Genomic DNA, 25738 nt, shown 5'->3' with positions numbered 1-25738 from the left:
GACTCTGAAGTGCTGACACTGGAGACTCCTTCCTTTGCTGTTAGTTACTATAGAAACGAACTTATCATTTATTCCAAAAAGGAAAAAAAAATCTCTATCATCAAGTCTGCTGTATGGATAGTACAGGGACCGAATCTCCACATCTCAAGCTCTTCTCTTTTCCTGTTTGGTGTACAGATCCTTCACACAGCTGATGCATGATTGATGTCATCCCCAAACCCCTGTCCTTCAACAACTCCCTTCTTTCTGTGCTGGCTGAAAAATAATAAAACCTTTACTAGGAGCAGAGCCGCCTCCAAGGCCTATATTTCATTAGGTCATGGCACTGGCTAAGAGGAAGTGGAATGCAGGTTGTGTGGTGCCATGCCAAAACACACAACCACAGGACATATTCCCTGAAGAAGTTTAGCCGCCGTTCATTTATTTTTCTCTCATCTGGAAAATGACAGGCCTCTCCCTTCGTGCAGAATTTTATTACGCAGCTTCTTAATCCCCATTTTTAAAGAATTGCGCGTGTCTTTATTTGTTTAGCGCCTGAGGTTCTTCTGAGTTTTACGCCATTCATTTTTCAAAAGCTGTCCGTCCGCGTGTTTGTTCGTCGAATGTAAATTGGCCTCCAATTACCGCCGCCGTCTCCTGCGGCTCCAAATCCCTGAAAGGAAATCTTCATCCGTGGCCCACGTTAACTTAATCCACAGATAATTAAGATAAGACTTTTTTTGAAGAGCGCACCGTGACATTGCGAGAACTTTCGCAAAACTACGTTCCGTGCAAGTCGTTTTTTTGGAAGCGAGTCTGAGTATGCAGCTGCGACTTAAAGCCAAGGGATTGGGTTTTTAAATCCTTTCTCTTCTCGTGACGACGCTCGGTGGACGTTACAAATTTGGTGCGATAAAAGTAGCATGAGGAACTTTACGTTCGTAAGAAAAGAAGGAGAGAAAGAATGAGTCTGCAAGACAGAAAGCAAAATGTAGCCATGAAGGGGTAGTGCAAAGATATGTGAGAAAAGTATATTTAGATGGAGAGAAAGATAGAGAGAAAGAGAGAGAGGCTTCCTAACTTTCCTTCTGTTTCCTGATTTGATGTAGCAGGTAACCATTAGAGCAAATTGCAAACAGCGTGTTCCTGTCTTTTGTTTCAGTCACAAACAAAGCAGGCGCGTGGGCTAAAATGTTTCACGCCGCCTGTTTGAGGGAAAAAGAAAAAAAGCAGAGTGAGAAAGAAAAACCATCAGAATGAAGGAGACATTTTAATATGCTATGCTACAGTACGTTATGAAGCAGGTACTTGATTAGCCGACCCCTTGACCATTTGAGGCAACAGAAGAAGACCAGAGGCTGTGCTGGAACGTAGTCCATCTCTTATTTCCGCCTAACAAGTCATCTAGTCAATGAGGCATGACTCCAAAACTCTTGCTCGCTTTCAGGGGCTAAATCTGATTAGATCCATATTGTCGGCGGAGCCTGACGCGGAAATCGAGGAGTCATCTTGTCCGATTAAGGAGGCCTTCTCACCTTCCTGGTTTCTCTTTCCAAGAGCTGTTTCCTTTCTCTCGCTCCCACTACTGAATTTATTCCCACTCTTTCCTACATTTATTTTAAGAGCATAAAGAGAAGGAAAGAAGGAAACGGGAAAGGGGTGGATTGGTGGAAGGGATGGAGAGAGGGGGGGGTGTTTCTTCATGAATAAACCTGCTTGTAGTGGATTAACAAACCAGCAAACTCCTCGCTCCAACCCTCTCTCCCTCCCTTCCTCCGTGACTCCCTCTCTCCCTTTACTCGCCTTGCCTCGCCTGTGTAAACAAGTCATCAATGGCTGGAGCGTAATTGCGGCACTCGCTGGAACAAATGAAAGTGGGGAGAGGGAAAGGAGAGGACGAGCGGGGAAAGAGAGAGAGTGAGAGAGAGAGAGAAAGAGAGAGAGAGAGAGAGAGAGAGAGAGAGAGAGACAGAGAGAGAGAGAAACAGAGAGAGAGGTGGGAAAGAAGCGCCCGGGACCTGTGGCTTCCAGTGCTGACGGTAATTGCAATCTAATTTGACGGGAAACAACAAATTGGCCCTCTGTTCATTAGCTACCAGAAAAAGAGCGAGCGAGAGAGAGAGAGAGAGAGAGAGAGAGAGAGAGAGAGAGAGAACAAGCCAGTGGACAAGGGTTCCAAATCACAGACAATTAGCTAATATTTATCATAGATTCAAAATTAGAAATGACAAACAAAAAAGTCTGTCCTTGTTTACAGTTTCACACGCAGCCCATTTTAAGCTAGAACCTACAAGCTAAGAACGGCTAAACTAACGTCCTGTGGTAAACAAAGGAAATAAAAAAAGCACACATTATTCATTAGCACTTTGGTTAGTAAAGGCATTTCAATTTACTTAATTACTTCAAGTGTCACTGGTTAACTACATTTTTTCATCTAAATCACATCTTCACTGCTTCCTAATGAGAACTGAGCTTAGTTAACTATTTAGCCATCAAACTAGCCATATGTTCTTTCAGCCTCAAATATTCCTGAGATAAAAAAAAAAAAAAAAAAAAAAATGGCCAGCACCAAACCACAGCTGACGTGATCAGCTAGTCAGACCAAGCAGGATTTTTCAGCAGCTATTACTGTGGTTAGTTGTGTCAAACAGAATACTAGCTAGCAAAAAACAGTGGCTCAAAATAACACTCTACAAAATAACCCTGGCAAAAATAGAAGATATTTTAACATTTAAATTGTATTCAGAAGATCATATAGGATACCGAATGCATGCTGGGAACGTAATTTGGGTTAGAATAAAACAGCAGAAAAATAGCAGAATATAAGCGGAAATGCTAAAATAACAAGCTAAGTTGGTGTATCAGTGTGTTAGTCATGTTTTGATGCCTTCGAGTTGTGTGACTAGCATTGTAACAATGCACTGAAATGTAAACTAGCAAATCACTGAGGAAACTTATTTAGCGTGCTAGCATGTATTCATAAAATAGTGTAGATAAGCAAACTGAAATGTCTGATTGCTGTGAAAATGCAGCAAACACACTTGAAACAACAACTTTTTCCTCACATATGTTGATAAATGCCTCAGAAAAGACTTAAAAGTAGCTTAAAAGTAAGTAATTACGCTCAGTACTGAGCGTAAATAGAACACGGGAGCCGCCATTTTGAAAAACGGTTTCTTTGTAACTGAGGTCTTTTTTCAGATGAGGAAAACGTTAGGTCGGGCCTCGCTAATATTGGCACCCCCTGATGTTTTTTAAAAATATTCCCTCCTCCCCCTCTGGGGTTTTTCAAAAATATTGGCATCCCGGTGTGTTATTCAGACTCACTTGTGCAGGCGAAGGACGGAGAGTCTGACGGCGCTCGGTAGTAACCGTCCTCGCATTCGCACTTCCAGGATCCTTCTCTGTCGTTATAGCTGTGGGCAGGACAGCGCGAGCACTGCAGGTCCTGCGATGAAGACTTGTAGAAACCACGGCCACAAGCTGAGAGAGAGATGATAGAGAGAGAGACAGAGAGACAGAGAGAGAGAGAGAGAGAGAGAGAGAGAGAGAGAGAAAGAGAGAGTGTTACAACCTCTTTCACAGTTGTGTTCGTATGAAAAAGAGGGCAGTGTAGAACAGATACGAGCTTGTGTTCACATCTTATAACAGCTGGTGTCTGAATCAACCTGGCCCTCTGGCTTCGTGAGCACGCTTGAAAAACTCCCTCACTCCTCTCTTTCTCTTTTTACACACACACACACACACACACACACACACACACACACACACAGAGAGCAGGAAGCAGAGTAGACTTTACTTAGGACTGATCATATCGATCCTCTGTAAGTTTATTTTTAAATAGCCCTCCTTCATTAAACAATGAAAGAGATAGAGATAGAGAGAGACAGAAAGAGAGATGTCCTCAAAGCGGAGAAAAAAAAACAAAGGCAAGGTTAGTGTAGAAAATAGGAAACTTAACGGGATTATTTCAGCATTTCACCTTTAAAAAAACAGGACGTCCTGCAGGCAGCCCCAGATCACATATAAAGCTCAAATTAGGGCTGGATAGCCTGAGGTGCAGCTTATTTAAAATAAATAAATAAATAAAAAAACGCTCTTTCCCACGTCTCAATGACAGCGAGTCATTTGCACCAGCAATTTATTTCATCAGACGGTACAGACGGAGTTCTTAATGAAGTGCCGTCGTAACACCAGACCCTTAGAATTAACAGCGGTGACGACTATTTCTTTTTGGTGAATCTCTTTTCTGAATCCAATTTAGCACCGACGCTTTAAGAACCAAACACGATTCGATTACTGAACAGGGGGCACGTCTTGTATTAAACTCTACGTGGAAAATGAACACAAAAAAAAAAAAAGTTCAAACAAGCATTTAGAAAAACTTGGATTCTGCAGTGTACCGTTTACTCTGAAATCATTTTAAATACTGTCATTTGCAGAGCGGGATGGTATAAAATCATTTTGAAATGACATCACGGACGATAATTATACAGAACTCCAAAGAGCAAATGGATTTAACGGAACTATTATTTTGTTCATTGTTTTTTATTTAAATTAAAAAAAATCAATGCACAAATTCATGACTTTTTGGTAGAAAGGTGCTATTCATAGCCTAGCTTTTTTTTTTATCATATATAATACACACACACACACACTCCAGCTGTTTGAGTCATAGACAGAATCAGACCCCTATAAAGCCTTATAAAGCATGCCTTCATTACCCAAATGGATATTTGTGCACCGTTAATGATTATTACCGGTGTTCAGTATGGAGGTCGCACTGACTCTAAGATCCTCCCTTTCCCTTTTTTCAAGAAAAAAAAGGGAAAATATGTAAGAGGCCTGGTCGGTTTCCCCTTTTTAACACATCAGCCCTGAAAACGGGGGGTCTCTGAGCAGCAAAGTATACTCATTTCAGCTACATGAAAGCGCTGTCACTGCCTATTTAGCTCAGAGCCCTGGCCTGGTGAGCAGAGGAGCGTGCTGGATAAAGTCCGCTCTCCGTCCGGGGCAGATAGAGGAAAGGAGAAAGCTAGGGATGTGATTTTATCACTGGTGTTTCTAACCTGTGAAGCTCTGGTAATTGAAAGCAGGATCTTCAGCTTAGGCAGAGGGATCTGGAGGCAGGAAGTCTGTATATATTTATACTGTATATGCCGGTCATTACTTTAAGCTTTGAGCTTCGGTGTAATTTAATAATTATAGGTGTTTATTAGAGTTTGGTGCCACCAAGAATTACATTCATGCTTATCGCATACGTTGTTTTTGTGATGAATTGAAAATAAAGGTCAGTCTTTGGGTGTTTAAGCTTAAGTCTGTGCATGAAGGCTGTGAAGGATAGATTCGTCGTGAGCCAAGGGCTTAAGCCCCCCCGAGCACGGTCTCCCTTGCTAACATGCTAAGATTAGCGCTGTCGCAAATCACCAAAACAGGAGGGCTATTAACCCCGCTGACACCCGGGGTTCCTGCGACCACACGGCACCGCCGGTGGTTTATTTTTGTGCTTGAGCAATTGAGTTGTGTTTACTGCACTGTCTGAGGAGGCCCGAGCATCTCTGGTGTTTACACGAGGTGGCAAATGAAGCTTTGGAAATCAATGAGTGGGTCTGAGAGACTCGGAGCGACGTGCACAAACAGAGACATTTTTCGGGTTTGCCATCATGGCCGCCTCGGGCTTACGACTCTTGGCACTCGTTGCCATGCTGACACTTTCATGGTTTAGCCCGTCTTCTTAGGAGCCATTTATTTCCCTGACAGGGGAGTCTTTCACACTCCGGGAATCTCTCGCTCTTTCTTGTCATCGTCTGAAACTAAAAGAAACTTAATTATTGAGTTTAAATAAAAAAATAATAATTACAGACCTGAGGTAAGACTTCTGAGGTAAGTCCATTCAGGTGTAATTAAGTTCCTAGCTCTGTATTATGGTTATGTTCATGTGACCTGCGGTTTCTCTTATTAAAACCTGGTGTGTGCAGTACGTACATTATTCTTATCCTATAGGTGAATCGTTACTTTAGTTCGACTCGAGGGTTAAATGGGATGAGGCGAGCTGGGACTACAGCGGGCTTGGCAAAGCTCTCTAAAGCCAGGACTGTAATATTCCTTCTAGTGGTCAAGCCTTTGGCGACAAACACAGTGTCTCAGTCAGGATTTTGCTATTTGTGGCCCTGAGTAAAGAGGAAAGCCTCGACGAGAAAGAGAAACAACTCAAACCGGTAAAAATGTCCTGATGTTCACGTGACGAAAAACAAAAATTCAAACAAACCCGGAGCTTTGAAGAAGATGGCGAAGATCTTTTTTTTTTTTTTTTGCGGAGCAGATTCTCGGCATTCCTGAACATAGAAAGCGGCTGGATGGATGAGCCTTTAAGCCGGAGTTGGCATTTCGTGACAGATAGACGTATCGCTTCCTGTAGCCATAACAGATGATAATTATTTCTAATATCCTGATTTGACAGCCTGGCAGTCAGCCTTCAGTGTTATTTTGTACTGTCAGAAGAACTTATTTTGATTGACAGACCGGTTTTGCTCAGGTGGCTTCCAGCAACATTGTCATTACAGTAAAAAACAAAAGAAAACCTCTACATCATGCGGAGATGTTTATCCTGCTCCACTCCGCAGCTGTAATCTAGCATAAGCCCAACTGGAAGTGTTTAATTCCTCACTAAGAAGCTGCTATCGAGTTCATCCTAATCTCCAGCGAGCCCCGAACATCAAAGTCGGCCCATCAGGAGCTCATTTGTATGATTGATCCGGTACTTTGTGAGAAAAAGTAAATCAAATACAGTCACTTTGAATACAGCAACAGGAAGCGGATGAACCTCGATGGCTATTTTCCTACAGGTCAGTCGTGTGGTGTCGAGTCAAGGTCACAGAATTCCATCGATGGGCGAAAAGAAAACGACGAGTCTTCAAGAACGTGACGATCCAGAGCGATCGAGAGAGAGAGAGAGAGAAATGAGAGCTACAGCTGAGCTTTGAAAAAAAAAAGAGAGGAAAGGAAAAGCGGTGATTTCGTGTTGCGTGTTTCAGATCGGAAAATATCGTAACCTCTGTTTAACACGCAGCCTGACCTACATTTTATGCCTTCCCACTTCCCTGTGCTATTTTTTCCTTTCCCTTAGAGCCTGCACTGTATTTGTTTAATAAGTTTAAATATCTCATGCTTTGTACCAGTTGGGATTTGGATTGTTTTTTTTTTTGTTTTTTTTAATTACCCAAGACTCCATCAGTTGCTTAACTTCTGGGCTGTAATTATGTGAAATAATACAGAATAAGATCTGACATGTTTGGGTTGGTCGTAATTTGTTGTTATATGTGCGGTTTGTTGTCTTTAAGCAACGTCTGGAATTCTTTCGTGATATCGACTAAGCGAGAAGGTTTACGAGGAACCAAAAACACCATAAATAAATTAATTAATTAATAAATAAAATCCCACACCAAGGATGAGATTTTTTTTTTTTTTTTTTTTTGGTTCAAATACTCGTTCCAGACACCTCCACCCTGACCTCCAGACAAAGGAGCTTTGGGTGTAAAGTACAACATAATACGCAATACACAAAAAAAAAAAAAACAACAAAAAAAAAAACGCAAAGCAGGTTGCGGATTGCCAAAATGGAGGATTAAGTGGTTAAAAGACGGATCGTGTTCAGGGGCTAATTCGTCCAGAACCCCTTTCGTGTTAAGCTAGCAGAGAAGCGAGGTACAAGCACACAAACCGCCCATTCATGGCTGCTACCTAAGGCCGAGTGACGGATAAGTAGCTTTCTGCCGAGAAACAAAGAGAAGATTAGCATTCTCTTACGCCGAGAGCGAGAAGGACACTTCGGAGACGACGCGGCCTGAATGTGGAAAACCTGAGATACGGTGAAAGAAAAAAAAAGATCTAGGCTTGGGATTTGGTGCAAATCTTTCCACGTTCCTGGACTCCAAAAATCAAGTGAGAACACATTTTCGGAGTCAAAGGAAAATCCTGAGATCCGAACATTTTGTAAAATGGTCTGAAATAGCGATAAAGCCACTAGAGTCGGTTTTCCACAAAAAAAGAAAAGAAAAAAAAAGATCTCTAGATGTTACACAACAGGCCAGTTAAACATCAGCTCGCATTTGTTCCTGACACTCGGATATGTCTTGGCTTGACGCTTTCGGTCCCGTCTGCCAAATAATTAATCTTCGAACCCGTTCCTGATTATCCGAGTGTCTGCTACAGAGGATTCCGATACGGAGATTCGATTAGGAGCTCGGACACGACTTCTTTTGGAAATCTTCTGTTACGGATGTGGATGTCTGGGTGGTCGGTTCCGAGCGGCAGATGTTTGTCGGGTCAAATTGTGGCACGGATTAAAAAAAGACCCCTGGAAATTTCCAGAATGTCCGACATGTAATTAATAACTGGACTGAAAAGAAAGGAAAGGAAAGAAAAGGAAAAGAAAGGAAGCGAAGCGAGCATTGCCTGAGATGACTCGGGCCAAATACGTAACATCTGTAATATCTCTCGCGTCCCGGAGCAGCTGATGTGTTGCACACGTATTAAGGAATGGAACAGAAATGATGTTTCTACATTAAATTGGTTATGTTGCGAGTAATTTATGGGGGGATTATTGGCATGCTGTGTGGATGTGGACAGAGAGGGACGAAATTCATGAACTCTTATGTGAATGAATCAGTGCTTGATTCATGCGTCTGACTGATGGAGAGGACGATCCTGCCAAAGTTCCTTTAAAGAAACAGTTTAAAAAAAAAAAAAAAAAAAAAGGAAAGTTGCCTTTTTTCCATTTGGCATTGGAGAGACAACGCATTTGTACAGCAGCGGGTTTCAAATAACAGGTTTCACTAACGTACAAAGCAATTCAGAACAATATTTTTCTTTCGAGTCTTTTCAGCTCATTTTTCCGTCTTACAGCAGTCTTGTATATGTTAACCTTGCAGACAAGCTGTTTTTTTTTTCTCAGATGTAGAAAAATATTTATGTAAAATAAAAAAAAAAATTATCAAATGAATCAAATTAATCAACTGAATCAAATGAATCAGAATTCATCAATTGAACCAAATTTATCAATTGAATCAAATGAATCAGATTTGTCAATCAAATCAAATGAATCAAACTTATCAACTGAATCAAATGAAACAAACTTATCAACTGAATCAAATGAATCAGAATTCATCAATTGAACCAAATTTATCAGTTGAATCAAATGAATCAGATTTGTCAATCAAATCAAATGAATCAAACTTATCAACTGAATCAAATGACTGAAACTTATCAATTGATTCATTTGATGAATCAGATTTATTAAATGAATCAAATTTATCAATTGAATCAAATGATTCAGATTTATCAAATGAATTCAATTGATCAGTAGTATCAAATGAATCTATCGAAGAGATCCAGTCTTTATGTTTTTCGTTAACGAATGAACAAACGAAAATTTGAACAATTCGTCATGAAGCGACCTTCCCCAGTACCCCTCTGGTGAATTAATATCATATACTACTTTAGGTAAAAATGCAGAAAAGTTTTCATTTCTGATGTTTTGCGCTGGTGAGGAATCAGAAATTTCGATTTGCAATTTGTCATAAAAAAAAAAAAAAGCATTACGAATCGGAAATGTGCACATCGAATCGTTACTCCTTACATATGTGTGTGTCGGCATCTTAGTTAAAGGACTATAATGAAAGAAGCCGATCAAGAAAAACAGAGAGAGGAATAAAGAGAGATGAAAGCCGTTAGATGAGAAAGGGGTGTCAGTGATTGGGTGTATAAAAGAGACATGAACCCAGAGGTCTGGAAGGCCAAAGGCCCTGTGACCATAACTAATCAGCTGTAAGACCATGCAGCATCAGCAGGGTTACACACACACTCACACACACACACACACACACACACACAGCTGTAATTGTGACAAAGCAAAACAGAAGCCTAAACCATTCTCTCCCTCTCTTTCACTCTCTCTCTCTCTCATACACACACACACACATACACACACTCACACACACACACACACCTGATCTCTCCCTGCATGAGGTCTGGAGGCCAATCGATCAGCCACCGAATCAAATTCCCAGATCCGGTCCGAGCCGCAGTGCAAATAAATTTGTGCATTTATTGATAACGATAATCAACTCGCTCAACAAGTGCTGCTCTGTGCCTCAGTGCTGCTTCTGTACATTAAATGATCCAGGAATTAGAATAAACACAGCACTGCAGGGGAAGGAAAACGATTGCTGGACTGCATTCCTTTATTTATCAGACACTAATCAGACAGATTTCTTACTGTCTTCTGTGGTGCACTCTTTAGTGGTGTTTTTTTAACAACAAACGACAAGATCACAAAGCGGCTTTTACTGGAATCAGGACGCAGGTCTCGTTCGCTAAGAGATGGCTGTGACGTGGAAGAACCTCCAGAGGTGAACCTCGAGAAGAACCAGACTGGAAAGGAAACGCAGAGAAACATTTGGACAAGAAATCCTTTTTTTTCTATATTTAAAATAAATAAAAGTGTGCTGAAAGGATGTTGGGTTCAAACGAGTTGTAAATAAGAGTCTTCTTATATTGTTCTCTTATTAAAAAAAGCACAACGTTTATGATTATAGCAGTGGCTCGTACGTGCAAATCTGGTGAAGGCAAAAACAAACAAAAGAACAAACTGGATTTCTTCAAAATGGCCGCCGATTCTGTATGTCACATCACAACACACATTCAGCCAAAGCCCCGAGATTCACGTGCATCCTCACGTGAGTACATGGAAATATAGAAAATAAATAAAATCATGTTTGGCTGCAACAATCACACAAAAATCCAAAATCCTGTAGCGAACCAAAAGATAAATAAATGAATGAATAAATAAATAAGTAAATTCGCTAATTTGTCATTGGCTGCAACAATCACAAAAAAAAAATAAAAAATCCTTAAGGACTGATAAAGCATTCAGGTAATAGACAGTTATTTTTTTGTTTGTTTCTTTGTTTTTTTTGAGAACAAAAAAACATTTTTAATGGTTTGAAATAAATCGTGACACTTTACACATTCATCGATTTTCTCTTTTTTCACATTTATAGCATTTAGCAGACGTCCTTATCCAGAGAGACTTACATTTTATCTCATTTTTATACAACTGAGCAACTGAGAGTTAAGGGCCTTGCTCAGGGGCCCAGCAGTGGCAACCTGGTGGACGTAGGAATCAAACTCACAACCTTCCGATTGGTAGTCCAACACCTTAACCACTAGGCTACCACATCCCACATCTTTTCGTATTCCACTATGCAGCAACAGAATCTCAGCTGGTGTAGGTACTGTATTTGTAAAATCCTTGTTCGTGGACTTTTCTCTGTTCCTCATTCAGACGCATCTTCAAACTTATCGCTCCACAGTGTCATTTTTTGGCTCAGCCACAACACACCCAGGCTCTTTTTAACGACAAACCCATTGAGTCGCTCTCATAAACACACATAATGAGAAATGCTCAGTAATGAGTGAGGTTTCTTAGCCGAACGAGGGGGAAAAAACCCAACCCTTTCTTTTTTTTCACCGAAGCAGCACTGATGTGTAAATAAAGATAACTGAATAGTCTGATTACACACAAATGCGCCTTTTTTCTGTGATGTTTTGCTAATTCTGTTTCATAATGATGGCTTCAAAGCTCATTTTTCATAATAGAAACACACACACACAAATACACACACACACACAAACACACACACATATACACTACTTCCAGGAAGAGAAAAAAAGGGGAAAAAAAATCCCCATTTTCTAAAGGTAAATGCTTAAATATGCGCTAGGACACGGGGTATAATTTAAGCAGCGAGCAAACAGCCTTAATAAAATAAACACCGCAAGTTCACTGAAAGGCATCTGAAAGTAAATATCGATCGCATAAACACTGATGCGCCGGAGTCATAAAACAAGCGTTGTTTAGGATCGTTAATCATGGCGGCACAGGGAGACATAACCTAATGCTCTTCTTCATTCATGCAAGGTTTTGCTGACATTAAGATGTACTTTATCAGTGCAAAGCATTACATAATTCTGTCGGAGACGGGAAGTGATTTAGAGAGCATTTATCATTTGTGTGTGTGTGTGTGTGTGTGAGAGACTGCGGGCGTTTTTTTTATCCAAACGGAATTTTTCAGAAAATTCACTAGATGCTACCTTATCGCTTATTTGTTAATTTTTTTTAATCACCTATTTACACCTGAAAGTAACACTTCACTCCATTTTCAGCTAAAGCAGTGGATGATAATGGAAGAAAAAAAAATGTTATTCACCGAAGGGGAAAGGACATGAGACATGACGGACGTGTTTATGTTCGAATTTTCCTAACAAATTTATCGCATTTTAATTAACATTCCAGAAACACTGTCTTTGTGAGCTAATATAAAACATGAAGACTGGATGTCTTCGATTAATTATTGAATTTTTTAACTGCGCTAATTACATACAGATAATTCTCAATAAACAAAACAAAACAAAAAAACAATGCTTGTTACATCCTAATTCTAAAAAGCTAAATCAAATTTAGCTAGCTAGAACCAAATGCTATTACCAGGGTGCCATTAGTGCTACTTAATATTAATATCACTATTAATTTGTTATACTATTTAAAACACAGCAAATGAACTGTTTATAATACAATACAATGCATAGCCAAAGACAGCCGTGGCTAATAAATGTTTTGCTAGCTACATAGAATCCTAAGCAGTATGTCACACGTGTTTAATACTAATTAATGATTTTAATTGTATTTTAATTTTAATTGCTGTATTATACACATTCATATACATCCTAAGTAGTTAAGCATTTTATGATACAACTTACAGGAAAAAAGCTGTGGATGCTAAACTTTTTGCTAGCCAGCTAGCAGGGAGTTCCCTCAGGATAGGTAGCTCTGCTTTAATAGGCTCTTTTCTTCTGCTTATTACAATGTCACTGTAACATTGAATAACTATTCAGTTCCAACTATTCGCTGCACCGATAAGAAACATTTTGCTGGCTAACTAGCACTGAAAGCTAACCAGTAAGTCACACAGGTAGTGTTAGTTTAATGTAATAAATAGTGATGTTTAAAGGCACTGAGACACTTTTTAAAAAACACCACAGGCACTTAGAACTTTATTTTTATAATTTTTATATATCTGCCACAGGAAATAAGAACGATTCAAATGTTTGTTGGGTAGCTACCTAGCAATCAATGCTAACAAACATACTGTACATAGCAACAGCGAGGCGTATATTTGAAACATTTGTTAGCGATATGCTAAACAGTATGCATTTCGCTAGCATGACTAAAATGTTTTTGAGTTTTCCTGTTGGTTTGTTAGACTTCCTTAACAGTCACAAGCAAAGGCAAAATGTGGATGCTAAACACTTTTCTCTCTGGCTAGCACTGGATGTTGCTAGCTAGCGCAGGTGGTTTATTACTTATAAATGATTTACTTAGCCACATTGAGCATTTTAGCATTAGCAGATATACTTCCATAGTCAGATGCTAAATGCTTGAAATCTATTCTACTTATTATTTAATATTATTATTCTTTTAAGGATCAGCTCATTATACTTCAGCGCTATTCTGAAAACCCTACAAAAAAAAAAGCAGGACAGATGGACGCTATCATGAGACTAATGAGAATTCAAACAGGCTGACGAGAAAAAAATAGCAGGCACGTCTTTGCCGTTTCTTGGATAACACTGACTTTCTTTTGCCATTTTCTCTTTTGAGGTCAAAGAATATTAACTTCACCGGTGCTCGTTTGCGCGCAATGTGTTTCGGACAATGCAATGACAGCTCGCTGCCAGGCGGGAAGATAAATGAGGTGGCCGGTTGACCTTTGACTTGCCTAAGGAGTGACCCCCGTGACCCTTTCTGCTTCAAAACAAAGACCCCCTACCGTCTTTTACCCCAACAACGCTAACGCATCCTGACATCTCAATCACAAACACACAAACGCACACAAAGCACACGACAAACTCTTTTGGCTTTTTTCGCACGTCTCTTACCTGTCTAAACATTCTACACACACACACACATTTGGGTAGGCTTACTCACTTTCTCCTGTCACATCACCACACACCAACACCCTCACCCATACACATCCATTTGTCTTGTCTGTAATCGCTTGCTGTCCGTCCAAAGGAGGATAAGATGGCACCGATCTCCAGTTAAGCGTTAATGCTGTAAGTCTTCATGTGAGCCTTCACGCTATATGCGCTTGTGTCTGAGTATTTTGGTGTGCAATCTGTTAAGGTGTGAACGCATATATATATATATATATATATATATATATATGTATGTGTGTGTGTGTATATATCTTTTCATGTATGTGTATAGGTAGGTGTGTGTGTGTGTGTGTGTGAGTTAAGAGAGGCTTTAACCCTGAGGTGAAAGTGATATGTGAGCAGCTTGAGGGCCTTTAGCGCTTTAGAGCGGCAGTGAGGGCCCTGTTGTCAGAGTTTCCCTCCTCAGGGAGCGCAGGCCTGGCACCTCAATCTCCCGCTAAGAGCAAAATCAATAACTTATTACATAACCTCGCACTTTTCTCCCTTTACACTCCCAAAGACAAAAACCCACAGAGGGACAGGAAGCATACTTTTTTTCTCCCTCCAGGAACTCATCTGCATAATTTTTTTTTTTTAAACAAATGTACTTAAGCAATAATGAAGCGCTTCTGAATTTGCTAGACAAATTCACCTTGAGTGTCGATGTGCTGAGTAAGGATTTCTGGAGCCTGTCGTGTTCGACTTGCAAAAAAAGCTGCTTGTTCCAGGTTCATAGATTGAAAATCCACACCACTGACAAGCAGATCGATAACTCACACTGAGCCTGACTTACCTGAACCGTGGCGTTACAGATTCATATCATATCACCTAGCGAAATCCTGCTAGTCAACGCTAGTTAAACTGCCTGAGAAGAGTGAATCAACTGAGCGCTAGAAAAAAATGCCATATTTATTTATTTTAAAAACATCAGTCAGATGTCTGTTTCTGACAGACCAAGGTGGTGCAATGTGGATGCTAAACACTGCTAGCTAGCAAACAAGCTGCATCTTCTCTAGAGCAGTACCATGGACGAGATGAATATGTCATACACTATATTCATTTACAACCTGCTTGCTAAGCCACAAGCACTTTCCTAGCTAGCCAGGATTGAATTGGTGGACAACTGGAGTCTTTTTTTAATATTGTATTTTAGTACTTAGTACCACTAGCAAACATAACACCTAGCAAAAACCTGCTAGTCAAGGAAGCGGATAAAGAAATCCACCCCAAGCTCTGCAAGAATGCAGCATTTTTCTGTCATCCATCAGGTGCCGAGTTCGTCCCTGACACCCTCAGAGCCTGCGGCGTCCCTCCTGAGGAACTTCCCTCCATTTGAATAATTGAGATCACTTAGGCTTTGCCAGTGGATGGCTGTTTCCAGCCGTCGTCTTAACACCTGATCAATCAGCTAAATGTCACAGCTCAGAAACAATCGCCCCCACCACACCACCACCAACACCACCCGCATCCACCCTCATCCCTCATCCTCATTCACCACGTCCTGCTGGGCAGCGTTTGAAATGCATGGAGAGGCCTTGCCTGAGAGTTAGCCTAGCCTAGCCTCCCATCACATCTCCCGTTATTGTCTGTTATTACTGCTCCTCGGAAAGCTGCCTCCCCACCCCTTTGGGGGTTGAAGAAGCCATCCATCATGTTCTGACTAACTTCTGTCCACCTCCCTGACAGATCAGCCGAGACGGATGATCTTCTGGCAGATGACAGCCACACAGCGCTAACTTCCCCATTAGCATTTCAGCAAATGTTGCATAGGCAAAAGGCAAACAGTAGAGCTTTGCTTTTGCACGCACGATGGGTCAACTGGCAGTCATTCCCTAGCTATGCTGCACAGCTTCGAGATGAAATTATGCTAAAATTGAGCAATGCACATTCCAAGAACTGAGAGAGAGGGAGAGAGAGAGAGAAAACAAAGACCACAATGTCTCTCTATAAGGGCCTTTTCACTTGGGTTAAGGAACGCAGTGTCTCAATTTTCTCAGCATGGACACACGGTGAAACACCACATTGCAAATGAATGACCACTATTTTCGCCTGACTCTACGCAAAATAAACCCAGAACATTTCTCATTGCTTCTTTTCAACACTGCTAGTGCTGAGGATCCCTTAGCAGTCTTATTATTCCAGCAAAAAAAAAAAAAAAAAGATCGAGAGATGGCGAGAAAGAAGGACAGAAAGGGAAGAGAAATGAAAGACGGACAATTCCCACCCACTCCAGGACAGGTGATGAATGAGAAGATCACGGCACACGTTTGGGAGGAGGCCTGCAGCTCACATGGAGGAACCCGTCTCGGATGACATGACGGACAGGACGCCTGAGTTAAAGCTATGCTCTTTCCAAAAAAAAAAAATAATAAAAAATCAAAATAACAGTAACACAAGCATATGAAATGTGGTGCAGATATTAAAATGTAACAGGAGGTGTTAAAAAAAGACAGGCTCTAGAAAGCCTCAGGGCTAAGAGAGTCCTCTCGAGATGACAGAGTCAGAAACGGAGAACAAAGAGAAAAAGAGATAGAGATAGGACCTCCATATTAAACAGAGCTCTGTCCCTCACAAGACACTGCAGACTGAAGAGGAGGAGAAAATACGCTGGTACTTCGCAGCCTTTTCAGAACTCCTGGGAAACACTGAGCAGGGCAATTTAATACCAGGAGAAATGGCTGGGACGGGGAACGCTGACGCAGCACTCCTGTGCTCATTTTATTTAGATTAACTGCGCTGTAATATCGCAGACGCTCGAGTCGGCAGCCCGGTGAAACTCATAACGCGACAATGTGGAGGGCATGTAGTGGAGGGCAATTGGTTTCTTTTTTTCTTTTTTTTTTTTTTTTTGGAACTTTAAGGTGGTACGCCAGGAGCTTGTGAAGTATTTTTGTGTCTGGGGGGGCAAAATCTTCCCATCAAAATGGGTCAATCAGTGAACGTTTGCTCCCATTTGACATCAACTTCATCATAAACTCAGGCATTTTTGTCACACTGGCTGTCATTGATTGCACAAAAGAACTTAAAAGAACCCCTGTTATTACCCTGGATACATGCCAAATAATTCAAATTACAAAGTAGCACCCTCACATCTCCGGACTTGGCTTTGCCTTTTGGCTTTTCCGCCTGGCTTTCAGCTCTAAAATATCCTCTCAGCGAGGCACCGCGATGGGGGCTTCTGCTTTTTGATCATGTAATTGCATTGTGGAGCACTCTTCACACGCTAACTTAATGATACAGACCCGGGTGAGCATCTACGGTGTAAAAGCCATCTGAGCCATCTGAGCCGTCCTCCGATATTTCAGATGAAGCGTTACTCCTCGCCACACTTGATAAGCCACCGAGCAGACACCAGCACGGTGGCCCAATTTACACATGAAAGGCTTCGTCGAGCAAAGCAAGGCCACTTAAACAAAGTAAAACTAAGTGATCCTTTTTGAGCCTTCACCAGTTCTTGTATTCTGAGTCAGACGGAAAGGAAAAACCGACGCAAGGGATGACCCCCTATTACGGGTGAGGCAACGGCATCAACCCTGATTGCCTTTCCTGTAAGGACCCGAACAGCATGGAATGCCTGTTGTTTGTTTTCTCCTCTCCGTCAGAGACAATTCAGTGAGACACGGAGTGACCGGTTGGACTTCCTCCAGGCTCGGGGATTTCATGAGTGATTGACTTGGCCTTCAGCCAGATAGCAGGAGACAGAAAGACAGAGCGTTGTTGAAGAGCACAGAGCCAGGCTCAAGTGCAAGCCATCGTTTAATCCCAATACCAAACACAACCACCACTATAATTTAAGAGCTTGCTAATCAAACAATTAACTGGATCCCCTATTATTATGCCATGGATATATGCCTCCAGATTTAATCCCTCATTATTATTCCTGTCAAATATCACGCTTCTTTATTTCTCTCTTTCACTCCTGGGAAGCTTTTTCTTCCTTGCTTTCGTGCTTCCGTCTTGTGCGGATAAGCAGAGCCGTTTGCAAAATGAATCACGTTTCTTTTTTTTTTTTCCAGAAAGAAGTGCCATATTACTGGATTGAGACTCATCAAATAATTACAAGAGCAATTTCCTATCCAAATGGGTCCATGAATAAGCTACATAATAGCCTAATGTACATAATATAACCTTAATATTACACTATTGTCTAATCTGGCGTGAGATTAATCAACGAGGATCTAATGCAGAAATTTCCTCTAAGAAAAGTGAAGTGGCAGTTTGGCATACTTACGTTCACACGAGTCCCCTTTCTGATGAAACCCGGCCTTGCAGATGCACTTTCCGATCGGCACAAGCCACTCGCCCTCGGCGCTGCAGTGCATCTTGGGAGAGTTGTCGGCCTCTTCCTCGGCGTCGCTGACGCACGTTCCCTCGACCTCAACGAGTGAGGAAAACTCTGATCCCGTTACTGTGTCCGGGAACGTGGCCAGGTTCTCAATGATGGACCAGCACTTCTTGTAGTAAACTTTGACCGAGACGAGAGCGATGCATGCTCCGACGTCCTGGAAGGCCAAGTAGAAACCTCTGCGTGAAAGAGGCCCGATGATCCGCACCTCCGTGTTCAGCTTCATTTTCCTCTCACCCAGATCGCCCTGTGTGAAGCTCTCGTCCGCCGCGATAGTGTCTATTTTCTGGTACTGGCTCTCGCGGATATTCCTACCCATCTCAGCGTCCGTCTCCTGGTAGTGCAAGTTGAACGTTTCCTTGCAAGATCCTACCACACCAGGCAGGCTATTACAGTCCCGTAGTGTGAATTTCAGCTCCACGAAAATCCTCTGAGCATCACCTTTTTCGATCCAGTTAGTCCGAAGCCAATTGTTTTGATTCGGTTCCATCACCTGGCACACCTGATACGTGCGAATGGGGATGAAGTTCTCGTCCATCCCGCTGATCTCTTCCCACTGGAAAAGGCAAAGTAAATAAATACAACCTGCAAGTATTCATAATCGTCATGCTTCCATAGAAACCCAGATATCACTGCACAACATCTGAGATCTATTATAACCCAAACTTATCAAAAAATTATATACTGTTGGAAAAGTTTCAGAATCATCAGGTGTAAAAAATCTGATTTAACTGCGAGATCAGGACTGAATAATAAATAAAGACTAAACAAATAAACCAACGTCTAACACATTTCCAATATACACCAGGAAAACTAAGAGTGGCTAAGTAAAAAAGTAAAAAGATAAATAATAAATAAATAAATGAATAAATAAATAAACAAACAAACAATGAAAAACAAGAGAATTATTTGAAGGATAAGAAATAAACAGTGCGGTGATCCAAAAAGTTTCTTTTTAATATACGAAAAATATCTGAGACAACAAAGAAAATCAAAATTATATATATTTAAAAAAAATGAATTTGATTGAAATAAATAATAATAAATAACTTCTGGAATACGAAGGTGAGATTTTGTAGTTTATTATAAAAGCATTTAACCCACAATGTACAAAATGAGCTCTGGGCAAATGACATACAGATTGGAATTAAATTATATAAATAAATAAAAAACGGAGGAATAAATCATGTAATAAAGGAGTATGATATTTTCTTTTTTTCCTGCATTTAACAAGATGCAAATATACATGTAGTATTATAAGCGGTGTAGAGTACACCTGAAAAAGTCCTCAAGCAAAGAAAAACAAAACTTGAATATTTTATGAACATGATACGTGTATGTGTGTTTCGTTCACATTCTCTCTCTCTAATATAGATGCCAAAACTATAAGCTTCCTGAGGAGCATCTGAAAGATCACATAAGGAATAATTCCGTGTCTGATCTCCGAAGTTCGATCCCGTAACAGTGGAAGACTCACCCCGTTCGGAGGAGATGCTACCCACTCCATCTCAGTCTGCTGTGCCTTCGAGTCCAGCAGGATCACTGCCCGAGGGAAAGACACGGACACAGACATGGACACAGAGACAGTCAGGAATTAGTGGATCAATATCAAAACTTCAACTATTTGCATATGAAAGGGACAGAGAGAGAGAGAGAGAGAGAAAGAGCGAGAGATCCAGCTAGCTCCTAAACATGCTCTGTGACAGAAAACATCTAGCAATATTTCATGACCCCTGTGTGTGTGTGTGTGGTGGCTGAGCGTGTGTAAACACGCTGTTTGTGCTTAGAGCCTCAAACAAGGAGCTGAATTAACATGCCATGATTACAAAACCCAATATGACAAGCCAAACACTGATTTCTCCTTTGCTAGGTTTTTTTTTCTTTTCTTTTTGGTAAATGAGATTTTTATTTTTTTTTAGGGAAAACCATTTTTCATAGATGAAACCAGAAACTAAATGATAGCATAAACACAAAACGTGTGAAAAATACGTGATGTGAGATATACACTCAGTTGCTATAGCGTGCACGACCTAATTCTGCACACTGCTTGTGGCTGGGAATTAACATGCATATGCGCTGCGCTTTTATCGAGTGGGACTGGAAATGACGAGCTGCTGGTCTGAAGCAGGCAGAGATTATTTAGGGGCTGATTTGTGAGGTTATTTCTGGGGTTTTTCTTTTTTGGAAGGGGTAGATTCGGGGTTTGGGCACATTGATGAAGTTAGAAATGCTGCATTTGCGCTTTGTCGGGGGAATAAGATAATATATATAGATACAGAGAGAGACAGAGAGAGAGAGAGAGAGATCTTTATGCGCCGCGGAGCGACAAATGAAAACACCGTAAAAATAATTAATTAAAAAATAAAATAAATAAATAAAAATACATTAAATACAATATGTAAATGCAATATATATATATATATATATATATATATATATATATATATATATATATATATATATATATATATATGACATGTAGCCTACAGTGCGCGTTTTTACGCACACCCGTTGGTCCTTTTTAAGTTATTATTCACCATGTTTTATATTTTATATCCTCTATAATTATAAATATATCCATTAGTCACAGCTTCCCAAATTCCACCGACAAACCGACAAACCAATATAAAAAAAAAGACCCAGGGAACAAAAGCAGTTTAGTTGTGCGTGCGACTGGAAGACACTGTGGCAGGTTTTCAGCACTCGGGTCTGATCCGACAGTTAGATAAAGACCAAAATATAAATATTCAGGACATTACTAAAGAAAATTAGATTTGATATCGATGGTTTTGTTTATAAGAATAATCTCTCTGTTATTTAAAAAAGGAGAATATGAATTAAATAAATAAATCAGGAGTGAGCACTGGTCTCCCGCTGCGCGCGGACATTTCGGGCTGCTCGGTACTGCAACAGTGCAAGTTCTCCAGTATCCAAACGCGCATCAGTGCGACACGGAAACATCGTATCCAGCTCGTTAGAATCCGACACCGCGTGTGTGCGTCTGTGTGTGCGTGTGTGTGTGTGTGCGTGCGTGCATTCAGTAACAACTCTCCGTCTCCACGCTCGCGCGCCTCGCGTCACTTCTCCGCTCTCCCATCCGCGGAAACTTTTTTTTTTCTTTCGCCTCTCATCACTTACCCTCTCTGGCGCTCTGCGCTAATCCGAAGCTCGCGTAAAAGCACACGCGGATGCAGAATAGAGTCCACAGGCGGCCAAGCATGGTCATGGTGCGGGCTTTGGATGGACCGTGAGCAGCTCGAGACGAGAAATACAGGGTAGGGGAAGAAAAAAAAAGAAGAAAGATCGCGTGCGCTTATATCCGTTGCCTTGCCATGGACGACACTGCCACAGCCACCGGCTCTGAGTGAGCGCAACACGAGCGTCTCAGTCAAATACAGGCGGAGGGGGCGGGACCAAGGCGGGGCTAGAAACGCTGCCAATCAACTAGAGTGACTGTAGGAAAGGGGCGGGATTTCAGTAAAAAAAATTGATGTAAACAAACTCTGTGAAAACTGTTATTATACGTTTATTATATATGACTATTCTAGAAAATAGTTAAAAAAATGTTTATTATATATCAGTAACATAGACTTTGGTATTATGAATTGTATTATTGAATATTATTAATTATTAATATTATACAGCTAATTAATAACAGTATTAATTAGATGTATAATAAATAATGTATAATAAATAATAAAATACTAATTATTATTCATTAGTATTTTATTATTATTACTTTTATTAATTAGCTTTATAGTATTAATAATTAATAATATTCAATAATACAATTAATAATATTAATAATAACAATAATAATAACAATAATAATTATATTTTCTATTTTTAATTATAAATATTTCTATTTTAATATTATAATTAATATTTTCTTTTGTTGTTGTTATTATTATTATTATTATTATTATTATAACATATTATTATATTATTCATAACATATGGCAGAGAATCTGATTAGGATTTGCATGCTTATTAAATATCACCCACTGGGCCCAGTTGCTCAGTATCACTTACTGTAGCTCATCATAACTTGATGCCACGTTAAGAAAAAACACAGGATTTTACTCCATGATTAGTTTAATTAGAGACAAGTCTGAACACACATTGTTGTTAATATAAGCGCCCCTGGCAGAAATGTGTCCTGAAAAATGCATACATTTCTTTTTTGTTTTTTTGTTCCTTTTTTTTTTTTTTTGCTGGTAAAACAAAGACTTTTTTTTGTATTTGTACACTTTTTCCATTCAGTCCAAATAATACAATACATTTTTTTTATTATTATTTATTTTCATTTTTCTTTAAATGTTCACATTTATTTATTTATTCTCACTCACTCATTTTCTACCGCTTATCCGAACTACCTCGGGTCACGGGGAGCCTGTGCCTATCTCAGGTGTCATCGGGCATCAAGGCAGGATACACCCTGGACGGAGTGCCAACCCATCACAGGGCACACACACACTCTCTCATTCACTCACACACTCACACACTACGGACAATTTTCCAGAGATGCCAATCAACCTACCATGCATGTCTTTGGACCGGGGGAAGAAACCGGAGTACCCGGAGGAAACCCCCAAGGCGCGGGGAGAACATGCAAACTCCACACACACAAGGCGGAGGCGGGAATCGAAAACCCCACCCCTGGAGGTGTGAGGTGAACGTGCTAACCTAGTGCTAACCCCTATTTATTTATTATATTTTAAATATAATGTTAACTTATTATTTATCGTATTTAAAAAAAAAAAAAAAAAAACATAATATTACTAACATGTTTACTAATTACTAATACTAATACTAATACTAATAGTAATAATAAGTATTACTAATTAGTAATACTTATTATTACTAATAAGAAACATATTACTGTTACACGGTGTAATTCTTTAAGACAATAGTCGGTGCTAGTCGAGACGTGGCCCAGTAAACAGAGACAAATTTCCATGGAAATCGTAACGTTCCATTACAAAAGACTGTATTATTGACTTTATAAACTAATCAGCATATTACTCCACATGTTTGAATAATGAGCCTAATATTTAAATACTTTATAAAATTATTATATTTAAATACTTTCTCCTTCTGTACAGAAGGAGACTTGAGTTGTTTTTTTACACCTACAGTAATTCCTGGCTGCAGAAAACTTTTACATGATATATTTAATCAGCTCTGGAGTTTATTTAAAGGTTTAGACACGGTTTTGTTCACACGCTGTAAGAGATGGCTATAGAGGGAGTAGGTGAGTTGTGACAGTAAGACAAACGTCTCCTCTATACCTCAGACAGACAGACAAATAGACTGACGCTGACTAAGACTGACTGACTCCCAGAGAGACAGAGTGATAAAGGAGCAGACAGGAAGTCATAGGGACAGACGCACAGACGCGCAGATAAAAGTAAAAGAATATACACAAAGGCACAGAGACACTGAAACAGACACGCAGTAAAAAAACATCAAAAAACCTCCTGAACTCTCTAAAAAAAGCTGTTTTCTGGATGTAACTCAGTAACACTTGACCTCGACATGCCCCGCCCCAATCAAACAGTAAACCAAAGATGTTAATTGTCATGTGCATACTGGCACATGATTGGCTGTAATGCTTTCTTTCAAAACAACTCGCTTGACATGCATTTCTGCTGGAAAGAGCAGTCATCAGTCTCCACCTGCAGAACTGTCAGTCCAGAGACATAGACAATCAAAACCAGCAACATTTTTTTCTTTTTTTCTAGAATATATTATAACTGGCACTCACAACGTACTTTACGTCAATCCACTCGTACATTAACGAATGAGTCCAGGCTCCCTAAAGATTTTTAAAATAAACTCTCAACACAATAAAAACAGAGTAAAGTTCATTTGCATCCTCTCAGATGACTTGGCAAATCATTGACAAATTAACGCACGAAGGGGAACTCATTAGCTTCGGAAACGTACCGCGCGCTCCTTCCAGGTCACTTATGAACCTCCATTAGCTAGAACAAGAGAACCGAGTGTAATTATGGCCCACAAATATTGATTAATACACCATGTACTTCGCAAATGGATAGTGGTGGGCAAGGACTCTATCCAAGGTTTATTTACCTCAGTATTTAATTTTTTATTTTTTTTGCATATGTATTTATTTGTTGTTTGGTATGCAAATGACTGCTAATCCTCATTAGCCCTGATACACAGTCCTGCATAGCATTGTTCCTTCCACATCACTCATTAGCAACATTTTACACTCTGCTTTGAGGTGTGTTAAATGTTTTTTTGTTTTTTTGACGAATGACTTTCAGTATTTCGTCAACGTGTGCCTTTAAAACCTGACACGGCTGTTAATAACGGATTAAGGAGATATCAGAGAGCCTGCTAATACTCTTTTGAATATTTATATCCAAAATAACGGTCATTAGCACGTGCTCTCGATCAAGAGTTCCAGCTTTAGCCTGGCTGTGATTGCTTTGTATACAAAAGCGAAAGGTAAATTAGTGACGACGGATGGATTTCGTGAAAATAAACAAAGCAAAAAAAAATTGTAAAAATCATTTTGATAGCGGACACAGAGCTTAGCTTAGCTTAGCTAATCCCCGCATCTGGTAATGAGACTCTTTTCTTTAAAATGGGATTATCTTCTAGTGGTCATGTGGGGATGACAGTTCACAGGAGTAGAGCTCTCTCGGCGAAGGTTCTTATCAGCGTCCTCCTACATCTGTGAGCATTCTTTCATAAAGCAAGCTACAACAGCAACCATAGCTGTCCTAGCGACCAAAATCAAACACGTTGTCAGCTGAGGAAAATGTTCCTCTACACGGCCCAGGAACTGTTTTCTTTACTCATTGGTTCTTTGAAAAGAAAGAACCACTTCCTCTTTTATGGAGAACTGTTTTTTTTTTTTTGTTGTTTATTTTTCTAAGAAATGTCTCATTTTCTGTAGCAAACGTTGAGGAAAATGAACAGTGAGTAATGTGAAGCTTGATCCTAAAATAATTAGCATCTCATCTGAATAACAAAGCTTTGAAATGTAATGTACGTTTTCTTTTTTTTTTTGTATTCAGTTTTCAAAGTGCTGTGGGTTTTTTTTATTTATATTTCTAAAAGTTTCTACGAATAATCAACCATAACGTTTTAGAACTTCATATAAAGAAGACCCTAGAGTTTAGATTAGAGAAATGGTCCCACTTTCAAAGACTTTCTCTTCTTTAAGAGCTTCTTAAAGGGTTCTTAAGAAAGTCAAACATTCTTTTTAAAGGTAATTAAACCTTCAACAACAAGCTTCAAACAGAACTATTTTTAACTAGAACGATATTAAACACGCCCAGTTTGACATGTCCCGCCCCCTTCCACTGCAAAACCAGCACTTTGTGCTTGTATTTGCATACT

At 40.0% G+C, this 25738-nt stretch overlaps 1 protein-coding gene across 4 annotated transcripts in view; it reads right to left on the bottom strand.

The window, feature by feature from the left end:
• The window catches only part of epha7 (eph receptor A7), a 71554-nt gene extending 49881 nt beyond the window's left edge, over positions 1–21673 (bottom strand). For all 4 annotated transcript variants that reach the window (XM_060883469.1, XM_060883470.1, XM_060883471.1 and 1 more), the window contains exons 1-4: positions 21500–21673; positions 19839–19903; positions 18248–18917; positions 3307–3462 (exon numbers count right to left, since the gene is read on the bottom strand). In XM_060883469.1, coding sequence (XP_060739452.1) covers positions 3307–3462; positions 18248–18917; positions 19839–19903; positions 21500–21587 — 979 coding nt within the window. In that variant the 5' untranslated portion in view covers positions 21588–21673. The remainder of the gene's footprint in view (positions 1–3306; positions 3463–18247; positions 18918–19838; positions 19904–21499) is intronic.
• Between the last annotated feature and the right edge of the window lie 4065 nt (positions 21674–25738).

This window comes from Tachysurus vachellii, chromosome 12, assembly GCF_030014155.1.
Source record: "Tachysurus vachellii isolate PV-2020 chromosome 12, HZAU_Pvac_v1, whole genome shotgun sequence".
Lineage (NCBI taxonomy): Eukaryota > Metazoa > Chordata > Actinopteri > Siluriformes > Bagridae > Tachysurus > Tachysurus vachellii.
Note: the sequence above shows the minus strand (reverse complement) of the source record. Positions and strands in the feature narration are given on the sequence as shown.